At 41.0% G+C, this 12723-nt stretch overlaps 1 protein-coding gene across 1 annotated transcript in view; it reads left to right on the forward strand.

Annotated features, from left to right (window-relative positions):
- LOC147917314 (uncharacterized) overlaps positions 1–12723 on the forward strand; it is a 104357-nt gene that overhangs the window by 82913 nt on the left and 8721 nt on the right. Inside the window, 3 exon segments of the mRNA XM_087430333.1 lie at positions 7245–7402; positions 9177–9219; positions 11072–11258. Coding sequence (XP_087286459.1) covers positions 7245–7402; positions 9177–9219; positions 11072–11258 — 388 coding nt within the window.

The raw sequence follows: 12723 nt of genomic DNA on the forward strand, positions 1-12723 counted from the left end.
CGAGGGCCCCACCTCCTAATACTATCACAGTGAAGGTTAAGACCTCAACATGTGAATTTGGAGGGAACAAAAACATTCAGCACATAACACACCCCAGTTTTTCAAAAGCAAAAAAGTGGGGGATCTGCAAAGAGATTAGAGAAAGAGAACCACTTTTCCTCTACTCAGAAGTGCTGAGCAGGCCATCATGTGCGTAGATAAACATCTGAATCTACTGACAATCAGACCGTTTCCTCTCCCGAGAACTGGGTCACTCCTTTCATCTTGAGGGTCAGAGTGGAGCAGAATGGGCCAGGAAAAGGACCATGAGTGATAATGGACACATTGGGTTTGGAAAATTCCAAGAGTCTAAGAACATGGCCAGAAAAGGGGCTGAGGAATTGTTATCAAGAATGAGAGAAGCCAAAGAACAGGAAATCAGTCTGAGGATAAAGCCACATAGGGCCTGCATGCCTAACACAATGTCTGGCAGAAGCTACAGACACACTCCGTAAGCATTAGTGGAAGGAAGGGAGGGAGAAAGGGTGGTAAGGAGAGAGAAATTCCTTAAAACCTAGGATGTTAATCCAGGAGAGGCCAGGTTTGGCAAAGGTTCAAAAGGCAGCCTCTCAGGACATGATCACAGAGGGAAGGAGAGCCAGTGGTAAGAGCCTGGCTCTCAGCATCAGTCGGCCTCCACCTGCGGGCTGTGGGAGATTCTCAGTCCAAGTGTAACCAGAGGCAAGTACTGAATCCTCTGAATCTCTGTGTAAGGAGTAGAGAGCATTAAATGAGCTCCGTCACCTGAATGACAAGAATCCAGGCACGGGAGCCAACCACTCACATCATCACAACTCCCTTCCAAGATGACAGTGACATCGCCCAGCCTCGCTCCCCTCTCTGCCTTCTCCCTCCACCTCAGCCCTATCCCTACCTGGGCCCAGCCTAGCCCTCCTGCCGGTAACACCCATCACTGGTTCTAGAGCAGAAGCTTTTCTTACACAGTTTCCTGAGTCCTGGGGATATCATAGCAATGCTTCATTTGCACCTAAACTGAAAGTGGACCCCAGGTGTGAGAAAGAAAGAACCTTCATTGAACATCTGTTACGTGCTGAACACTTTACACGATGATCTCATCTCATCCTCACAAACGTGATGTTATCCCCATTTTACAAATGAGGACACTGAGATTCTGAGAGATTAAGTCCTTCCCCTTGTTCATGCAGCCTGTAATTCTTGGAGGAAAAAAAATCGACATATCTAGGAACTTACTTTAAATAGTTACCCTGTCACACATATTAAAGCTTCTTGGTTAACTAATTTTCTAAGTTCTTACTCTTCACTTGCATCAAATTTCTACATAATAATGAAAGCTAGTGTGTGTATCACTTACGAAGGACAGGCAGCGTTCTGAACACTTTACATATATGTTAACTCAATCCTTATAACAACCCTATTTTACAGATAAGGAAACTGAAGCACAGACATTAAGTAACTTGCCCAAGGTCACATAAGTGACCTAATAAGTGGTGCAGTGAAGATTCAAACCAAGCTCCTCTGGCTCCAGAATCCACTTACAAACCAACAATACACTGAGTGCAGAGGGAGACCTCGTGGGACGTTGAATTGCAGAGCTTAAGATGTAGAATGGCTTGATTTTATAGTTAACCTGGTAACTTTTTGACAAGGTCAACTTTTTGGCCAAGGTCATGACTATGACTCAGATTTACTACTTCACAGTCTTTGTGTTGTGATGAAACTATTGGGTGGTAGTTGTTATACTCTAAGGGATAGCTTAGGAGCCAAGGAAAATGGTGACAAATGAGACGTATGAATGAGGCCAGAAGTGTTTCTTCAAAGAGAGAAGAGCCTGGGCAGCCTGGACCCCAGCATCATTAGCATCTCTCCACTTGGCTAACTTTCCAGCAGGAAGCCTGTCTGTCTGGGTGCAGCGTAATGTGGTGGTCTGTGTGCAGATGAACTTCTTCAGCCCCCAAATCCACCCATGTTTCCTGGAGCCAGAGTCTCCCTGGTGCCAGGAAACAGCATGATGCTGCCAGCATGTATTTATCACTCCTAAAAAGTGGTTCACTACCCCAGGCAGACTGAAAAGAAAAGCACAAAATTCTGAGTTTGCATCCAGTTACCTCTGCTGATGTTGCTGGTGTGCCGAAAGCTACACCACTGGTATTTCAAATACCAGCAGGGTCACCCATGGTGGACAGTCTTCAGCGGAGCTTCCAGACTAAGACAGACTAGGAAGAAGGATCTGACCACCCACTTCCAAAAACTTTGGCCATGAAAACCCTATGAATAGCAGCAGAGTATTGTCTGATGTAGCGCCAGAAGGTGAGAGGATGGTGCAAAAAGACCTGGCAGGGTTCCACTCAGCTGTACCCAGGGGCGCTAAGAGTCGGAATCACTCAACGGCGCTAATGACAACAAACCTCTGCTGATGTCACAGACAAGCCAGGCAGCGTTACAAAAGCAGGGAAAGAGAAGTAACCATACTTCTCTTCAGACTAGGGAGTTGCTGTAACTTTGGGGGCAATGAGATTGTCATCATCTCAATTTCTTGATAAAAGCTAAAAAAGAAATATTGAATTCACGAAACTTTGACAGGGAACCCAGTATCACCCACAAACAAGGGTCTGACTTGCATGCTCACTTTCTGTTCTCTGTTCTTTGTCCATCGTTTCTTGCCTACCTGGAGGGAAAAAAGGAAGGCATAAATAAACACGTACACGCATACATACATACATGCACGTATGTAATAATCTTGAGTGATGTAGTGAGGGGCTCACAGTCCCTAGAATCAAGTCATCTATTTAATCACAGGACAAAGATAGCCAAGGCCACGATAGTGAAAGCACTCTTATATCTTTCCCTCCATCTTGCCTTTGCAGGCTTTGCTGCTCCCCTGATTCTACCAGCTAGGACAAGGACCGAGGCCATCATCTCATAGCTATCAAGGAGTGATGGTTTTCAGTCACCAGTGGGGAAGGGGTGTCTCCAAACTGCTGCCTAGAGATAAAGGGCTCTCAGCACCATTAATAAGGCTCCAAGAGACACTCCTTCTCCATTTTTGCTTCAACCTGCTAGCTTTAAATATAGCACCCTAGATGTGTATTTCATGCACCCTTTCATGTGGTGAGTTGCCTTAGGACATGCTTTCTTTCCCTCTAAATTTATCTTGACTCTGTTTTCCCTACTGAGAATTAGCTCTTTTTCATTGCTAAACATGCCTTTTTCCTCCTCCTTAGTTTGTGAATTTTCATGGTTGTGCCTTCATATAAAAATGAAACATGTTGGTATAGTGTCCCAGCCATTTCTCTTCTCTTAGACAAATAGGCCTAGCAACAACAATAAAAAATTTCTAGCATGTACAAACCAAAACTCTGACCAAAGCAAGCAACTCAAAAACATCTGTAGGTAATTTTATTTTACTAGACAGCCCAAGTTGCAGCCAAACGCAAATGTCCTTGTAGTGATTGTCCTTATATTTTTCTTTATAGAAATAATTTAATTTAGAAGTGGATTCACTCAGGGTTGGGTTTTTGTCATTATTATTGTTTACTATTTTCCTTTTCTGAACAGTCTGACCTTTGGGATTATTGCTGTAGAAACCTTATTATCGTGATAGACAATGTCAACATCATCCAAGGCCATCTGGCATAAACAGCCCAAGTTCCTTTATTCTCAGTAGATAGCTTCTGGACCTCACTAAACAATTCCTTGGTAAATCCCTTCAGCATCCCTGCTATTTTAATCAATCCTGCACACATGAAGCAGCTGGATCTCTGATTTGGCTCAGGAATAGAAAAATGGAGCTAGAGCCTTTCCATGCCTTGGAAAAGAGAATACAAAGTTGTGGGGAAGCCAGAGTCTTAAAGAAATCTTCATTGTTTCTAGTACCAACATAAGTGAGACTTTTGGCAGAGCCAAAGGGAAAGAATCAAACAAAACCTATTTAAGAATTATTGCCAAACTGAGGGATTGGGTTTAGTTTAAGGGAAGAGTGAAAACCTCAGGGCATGGCAGTAAGATAGAAAAGGGATTCTAGTTGTCTTTTATCTCTAGAAAACGTTTAATTGGGGAATATGGAACCGCGGTCCAAGCAGTATTAGGATTAGACTAGCTGGAGAATCTTTTCCAATTCCTGTATCTCCACAAGAGCAGAGCTTAAAGGTGCTTGGGCTGGTGAAACTGAGAAAAAAAGAGTAAGATGAGTAGCACAGCTGCAAGAGCCCCCACACCTGCTACACAGGCTCCGTGTCCATGGTTTTATCACAGCTGCTCCCAGGGCCACAGCAGGCTCATAATCCTGGGCAATGAGGCAGCAGCTGAGATTAGTAAAAACAGAATCTAGGCCGTGATAGAGGACATGTAAGAGACAGTAACCCTCATTTTTAATCTAGTCCATTCGCCGATCATTCGCTCCTCTCACACAGCTGCAACTTGAGAAGAGGGGAAAGAGCCTTACAAGGGACTTCAGGTACTATACTTGGTTGTGTGTCATATGCCATATGAGTGTACTCCTTTGCGTTCTCCTGCAGTGAAGAATGTGGGAGAACACTGGTAGTTCCAGAGTGACATAATAGTGCTGATACTGAGAGACCAACATATTATATCATCTTGTCTCCATAACGGACCGAAAGGAAAGCAGACCCAGTGAGTACTTGCTCTTAGCAAATGAACACATCTGTCACGTACCAATAGAATAAAATCCCCAGGCTTTATTTATGTTTCCCCATTTCTTTTTGTATTTTAAGATGCTCCTGGGAAAAAGATATAAATAATTAGCCACTCTTTATAAGCATGCAAAGCCTTTATTGTTATTAAAGCAAATAAAAGTATATTCTTCTGATTTCTAATGTCATGTTATTGGTTGTATACAATTATTATAAGATGTGCTACCTTCCTTATATTTACTAAATCAGATCAAAATTCTAGATTTCTGTCTCTATTCCAGGAAAGTTGATGGTTTCTGGAAATATTCTGTGTCCTAAAATGTTGAATACTACAGCCTTCAACTGCTGACTCTAAGAGCCAGCAGTCTCCCAAATTGCCCAAGAAGCCAGACATGTGAGAAAAGTAGTGTGGAAGACAGAGCCAGAAAACCAGTGCTTAAGTTCTATCTATGTTTATCTATGTAACCTTGGGGCATCTCATTAAAACTCAATTTCTTCCTCTAGAAAATGGGGACAACGTTAGCTTCCTACTTTATAGAGTAGTTGTGAAGAATAAAAAAGACAGGGTCCATAAAAATGTTCTATAAACTAAAGTGCCATGCAACTATGAGATATTACTTTTAGTTGAAGAATGTCTTTGTATCCATCCACCCATGAGTTGCAATAAATTTTTTGCATACGTGTATACATGCTCACATACACATATATGTAATTATAATCACACGTGCACATATATGTATTTTGGAGGGGAGAGAGTCCATAGTTTTCATCAGCACCTCTAGGGAAGTCATTACCTAAAATTGATTAAGAACTTCTGGACTACATGGTGTTCCACATCATCAGTCATTAGGAATATACAAATTAAAACCACTAGGAGATACCACTACACACCTGGTAGGCTGGATATTATTAAAAGACAAGCAACACAGAGTATTGGTGAAAGTGTGGAGAATCTGCAACATGCATACACTGCTGGTGGGAATGTAAAATGGTACAGTCACTTTGGAAAACAGTTTGGCAGTTTCTTGTAAAGTTAAAGATAAACTTACCATATGGCCCAGCAATTTCACTCTTAGTAATCTACAAAAGAGAATGAAAACATGTGTCCACACAAAGACCTGTACACAAATTTTCATAGCAGCATTATTCAAAATAGCCCAAAACTGGAAAGAAAAATCTCCATCAACTTGTGAATGGATAAACTAAATTAGGCATATCTATATAATAGAGCATGGGGCTGCCCCCGTGGCTTAGCGGTTGAGTGCGCACGCTCTGCTACTGGTGGCCAGGGTTCGGATCCCGGGCGTGCACCGACGCACTGCTTCTCCGGCCATGCTGAGGCCGCGTCCCACATACAGCAACTAGAAGGATGTGCAGCTATGACATACCACTATCTACTGGGGCTTTGGGGAAAAAAAAAAGGAGAAGGATTGGCAATAGATGTTAGCTCAGAGCTGGTCTTCCTCAGCAAAAAGAGGAGGATTAGCATGGATGTTAGCTCAGGGCTGATGTTCCTCACAAAAAAAATAAATACATAAATATATAATAGAGCATAGCTCAGCAATAAAAAGGATGCTACAACATGATGAAACTTGAAAACATTACACTAAGTGAAAGAAGACCACATAGTGTATGATTCTACTTATATGAAATGTCCAAAGTTGGCAACTATAGGGACAGAAAACAGATCTGTGCTTGCCTGTAACTGGAGGGGCAAAGGTGGCAGTTGACTACAAACAGACTCAAAGGAAATTTGGAGGTTGATGAAAAAGTTCTAATACTGGATTGTGGCAATCATTTCATGACTTTATAAATTTACTAAAAGTCACTGAATTGTATATGTACAATGAGTGACTTTATGGTATGTAAATTATACCTCAATACAGTTGTTTTCAGAAAAGACGTGAATAACGGACAAGGTGTTTTGAGATACAATTGTAACATAAGTACAAATAACAAAATATTTACCCGTAAAATGATTTTAGTCTTGTGTACATATCGTGATATTTTAAATTACTATCATTTAAAGAAAAGTGTTCTTTATTCTCTCTATGCTGCAGTTTCCTGATCTGCAAAATAGAGAAGATAAAAGTATCTACCTCATGAACATTTGTGAAGAGAAACCAATTAATAGATATAAAGAATTTAGAAAAGGGCCTAACACACAACAAGTGTGGGATACATGTTAATTATAGACACTAACTGGAGATCTCATGTTACTACCAACCACATATATTTTGTAACATCAATTTCTTTTGATGTTCTTTTTTCCTGATGGGAAAAATGGGCATTAACAAGTAATGATTCTTTCCCAAGTTGGCGTAAATAAAATTCATATCAGTAGAGGCAATTCAAAAAGAATGTGGAAAAATATCATAGCTGGAAATTTGGAGTTTGATGGAAGATATCATGGAGAACATAATCTACGAAAACTCATTTTGGTTTTATTTTCATTTCAGAACAAACAACCATCAATTTAAAAAAAATAACTGTAATCCTCCTTCCCTCTCTCATTTCCTCCCTTATCTGCTTAGTTGCAGTGCGCATGCTGAACCTATTCCTTATCAATTACAGGATGAAGGAAAATGCCCACCTCTGGAGGTAATAAAATTAGAAGGCGCAGAAGTTGGCATTGATAACAGTTTGGGAAAACCATTTGTGTTTAACTGTGTGCCTCAGTCTGGAAATAGAACTTTTTGCTTCTGTGCAACCTCAAACCAAGAAATGAAAAGGTAATTCACTAATCTCTTACCAATTTCACTTCGGGTGGGGGAAGACTTCTTCAACAGCAGTCTTACAGATTCTTGGCATTGGAAGTAGGGAAGGGAACAAGAAATTCATAGCATGAGTCAATAAATTGTCTTCTCTTTAGCTATGAGAAATTTGGTTCTTCATTATTTCCCCGATTTTTTTCCAACAGAATTTCTAAAGAACAGAATCTTCTCTTATTTACTTTAGATCTGCACATTTTCTATAAAAAGCTCAATATTGCCACAGTTCACATCTAGCTTCCCCAAAAGTTACCAGATTTATATATTTTAACCTAATTAGGTGGATAGTCTCAGGCATAAAAATAATGTAGTAGAGTTACACTTTAACACACTACAGTGAGATAAGCAAAATAAATAATAATAATGTAGCTTTGTGGGGAATGAATCCAGCTGACATTTTGTAAGCACACAACCCAAATGGAGAGGTAGAAGTGTGCAGGCATTCTGAGAGGGTAGCCTGCAAATTCTAAGCATTCAGCGACTTATGATCATTATTCAGTCTATCATCACCCTAAGGGAATGGAGATCATTGGTCAATCCAGTGAGTCAACTGAAAACTGTCGTGTAAGTACTGCAGGTGAGGGGTGAAATGAAGTGTAGGCGAGACACACAACGACAAAAAGGTAATGGGTCAACAGTGTTTAGTGTCAATGGCATATCTCTTTAAGAGGATTTGGACTCAGCTCCAATTTTAAAGAGAGCCTTAGGTCTGAAACCTCTTAGGCAAACAATATACTGTCCCTATTTGTGGAACATTATGTATTCAAATGCGTGTTGCTTAAAGGACAAACAGAAATACGATAACAGCGGCTTGATTGTATTTCAATTCATGGACAAAATATTTATTGGATAGCTAATATATCTAAGACACTGTTTTAACGTTTCTATGGACCATTAGATTGATTAAGCGCCAATTCTTGCCTTCAAAAAAGCTCTGAGCCAAGAAGATAGGTCATTTATTCCAATTTTTTTAATGCAAAATAGAAATTGAGAAGTGCTATAGGAGAAGACAAAGTGGCACAGGAGTTAAGGATAGATAGAGACCGTCTCCAGATGTGGGGGTGACGCAGGAGTTTGTGAAAGGTGTGGTATAGGTTCGGAAACGCAGACAAAAGAAGACGTGGAACAGAGGAGGGCAGAGGGAATAAGCAGGATGGTTTGATTGGAAGTTACGGGGTTTAAAAGAAAATGGAAGAAGGTTGCCAAGATGGGGTGTGGTGGATAGGCTGGTACCTGGCTAAGGAGACAAGTAATAAAATTCAGTCCTCAAGTAAGCTCACTAATGGTGCACTAAAGGTGGCTGCTATGTCCAAGGAACACTTAGGGAGGGGGCTCAGAACAGTGACAATTTACCAGCCTTTCCATATTTTAATAGCCAGAGACTTATAGTTAATATACCAATTGTTATCAGCCCTGCTGCTGTTAAGAAATTCACATACCTTGGTAAAATAAAGAGTGAATGAATTTTCTCTTAAGCACTAACTAAATTATAGTAAAGGAGAAGGATGAGAATAATTTATTTTAAAAAAGGCTGGTGGGAGTGGGATTTTGCCACCTAGTAACACTAGTTTTGTTAAGAATGTGTTGCCCTTCAACCCTGATCTTAGAGCAGTGAACTATATCTGAGCCTCAGGACTGTTCTGTCTGAACTGTGGGTTTCAGGGAGAACAAGCCCCTCCGAATGACATTTGCCAAGCTGTCCAAGGAGAGCACCTCTCATTTTACTGTCTTTCAGATGGCTTGAGGTGATGGACAAAGCGGCCCATCCTGTCCGCCAGGTAAAGTATCCTTGATATTTATCTCTGCCTTCATTCGGCTTTTCTCCTCAGAGGGGAAAAGAATCAAGTTAGATGTCACGCATCCTACCCTGAGACTTCTCAGATCTGCTCTCAAAGCTGGGAAAGAGGATTTTAAGTCAACATGGTTTCCTATTCCGATTCTAGCGGGGGAGCTTGCTTTCCTGCTGTTCTTTTTATTTTCAGGGGTTTGTGTGACATTCCTTTCAGCGAGCTCGGTGGGTAGTCACAAACTGGGGTGGAATTTCTGTTTCACGTGGAGCAGTCCGGTTGTTCCCCATGAGGTTAAACCACGGTTCTGTTTTCTTTTCGCTCACTCAGTACAAGCTCTCTGGGATATCTTGGGATAGTGCTGTTGGCCGAGCAGCTTATTAGAAAATGAGTGTCTCATGTTCAGAAATGCAGTGCTTTAGGTTCATATCCTTGTTCCAGAGACATATTAGGCCACCTTTCACCGATTCTGCCTGTTCACGATTCCTAGCCTTGAAGCAATTATTTTTTAATTTAGATTTGACCTATAAACTGATAGATAACTTCATAGCATCAACATGTGAGTCATCACTTCAGCCCCTAAGGCATCTGATACCCTCTTTCTGAGCCAATGCTATGACCTGGCTGGCAGGGGGAAGATTGCTTTAATATCTGATTGTTTCATTTTTATGCTATGGATATGATTTCTAATAAGGTTATAGATTTCCTTTAAATATGTTCATTTCCTCTCAAAATGGCATACAAGCAAGAGGTGTTTACTGTCGATTATCTTCTATGCATGTTTTGCTTCCTGTACCTTCAGGAAAATTTGGATTGTTTGAGCTGAAATATACTGCCCCATGCCCTGTAACTGTCCATTCAGAACAATCACTGGCATCATCATATGACAAACGACAGGGCTTGTGTTTCATTTTACCTGGAACACAACGCCCAGCACACTCATCCATCTCTCCAATGTGTCATCCTAATGAGCCTCAATGTTTTTAAGAGGGATCTATTCTGCTAATGCACTCAGAGTGTCTGCAGCAGAGTGTAAAAGGAACACCCAAACTCCCAGCAGGCTCCTGCTTCACAGCAAAACATGCAGCCAGCTCTGCATTCTGAAATCTTTGGCACCGCCTTGTTAAAATCAAAGAGCAAAAATGAAACCAAATAAAGAAGAGAAACTGGCTAGCACCCAGCAGGGCATTCTGATAAAGAGGTGAAGCACCGTGCTCCCTGCTTCAGGTCAAGTTCCCAGGAAGAGCCTTCCTCTCAGGCCTGTGGACCGAGGGCTGCCCTCCAGGGTAGAGGATCTTGATTTGATTTATCAGGGGCCTTCCACATCACTGACCATGAGAGCCTAAGGCCAGATCTGGCCTGGGGCCTTTATCTTGCTCCTTTGCACAAATGGGAGATCTAGATAAAATAAAGCATGCACCAGGGGCTGGTGTTAGTCACATTGGATATACCAGGAACAGGGCTAGGAGGACAATCCCAATAGTGGGTGAAATAGCACATCGGGGCCAGTAGAAAGGGCCATTAAAAATAGTCTTTGCTGAGGTGCCCATTTCCTTTTCCTTTTTATACATCACTGATATTCTTTTGATTTCCTCACAATAAAATAGAAGCCAAAGAAAAGAGATGTTGTGGACATGAAAAGGGAGTTCTCTATGGCCAATGGATAAATTCAGGTTTTCTGGCTAGTTGCTCAATTATTCAGATTGCCTCAGCAATAGAATCACTTAGGGTAGCGGCTTCTCTGAAGTCAAACAGGCTTGGTGCTGATGTCATCAGCTCTGGGAGTCAATGACCATTGGCAAAGGACGACCACTCAGATGATCCCTTTGTGCCACACCTGCAGAACCATGTCTGGGAAGATGTTACTCTGCACAACAGTAGCCTCCCACCCCTGGCCATCAAGAACCCAGAGTGCCTGGGCCTTCTGCACCAACTGGACAGAAGCATGGACATGTGGATCCAGTAATATTGCATTCTGAATGATGGCTGCTTGTACTTCTATGCTAGCATTCGTTCCACCCAGGCCTCAGGTATGGACTCAACTTTCACTTGAAATAATAGTAATTACAATAATAATGGTAATGACATCTTAGCTTTATGGAGCCTTTACCAAGCCTTGTGCTGTGTGCTTTACCTAAAGTAGTTCGTTTATCCTCCAGAGAAGAGGTACGATTATTATTCCCATTTTACAGATAAGAAAACTGGCTGGAAAGTCTATGTAACTTGACAAGATCACTGTAGTAAACAAGGAAGCTGAGATCTGAACACACCCAAGCTAACTCCAGAGCCTGTACCCTTAACCCCATGCTTTTACTGCCTGGAAAAGCAAAAAATAAATTCCTTCATTCTCTCGGTCATTGATGACGTTCAGAGTCAATGCCAATAGTTTTCCTGGGTAGTGACCCCACCCTTTTCTCAGAGTATCCCTAATCTCGGACAAGTGAGTAACAAAAAGCACATTAACTGTCAATATTTCTTCAGCAAGTTACTTAGTTTCCTAAAATTTAGTTTCCTCAAACTTAGTTTCCTCATTTATAAAGTGGAAATAGCTATCTATTTCACGGGACTATTGTGAAAATTAAATGAGATAATTGCCATTAAAGTGACAAGCTCTACATATAAATCTCTCCCTATAAAAAGCTCTCTCTAGGGGCCGGCCCCGTGGCGCAAGTGGTTAGGTGCGCACGTTCTGCTGTGGCGGCACGGGGTTCGCCGGTTCGGATCCTAGGCATGCACTGATGCACCACTCATCAAGCCATGCTGTGGCGGCGTCCCATATAAAGTGGAGGAAGATGGGCATGGATGTTAGCCCAGGGCCAGTCTTCCTCAGCAAAAAGAGGATTGGCAGATGTTAGCTCAGGGCCGATGTTCCTCAAAAAAAAAAAAAAAAAAAAAAAAAAAAAGCTCTCTCTATATAAAATGTATATATATATTTTATTATATATTTATTAAATTATATATATTAAAAGCTATATATACAAAAACGAGTACATAAACGATATAATTTAATAATAAAATAATTGTGCCTGGTTTTTACAAGAAAGATTATTTAGCATCCTTGTAATTTTTGGCAAAAGAGATTATTGGTAGTTTATTTGCAGTTGGACTTTTTCTCAAATGAATAATCCTTAAATAATTAGCAATAGTGAAAATCCTGGAATCTCAGTCATTTAATTTCTTTTTTTAACACTGATGCTTATGTTTAATTAAGCTATACAACCATGGCAAATGGGAAGGAGGTATGTGGTGACCATTACGACCTTCTTGGAAGGATACAAGAGAGGTACAAAGTGAGCATCACACTCAGGTTCATTTCTCATCACTCAGAATGAACAATACAATGATCTTCTTTCACTTACTCACCTTTCCAGTTTGAGAGTATTAAAACACGACCGAGAATATTATTCAACTATTAAGATAGAGCCGGCATCTCTAAGCACTTACAGAACAGGCTGTTCCTAGTTAACCGCAAATCCACAGCTTTAAGCACCCGAT

This window comes from Ceratotherium simum, chromosome 4 (assembly GCF_057802395.1).
Source record: "Ceratotherium simum simum isolate JZ-2026a chromosome 4, ASM5780239v1, whole genome shotgun sequence".
Lineage (NCBI taxonomy): Eukaryota > Metazoa > Chordata > Mammalia > Perissodactyla > Rhinocerotidae > Ceratotherium > Ceratotherium simum.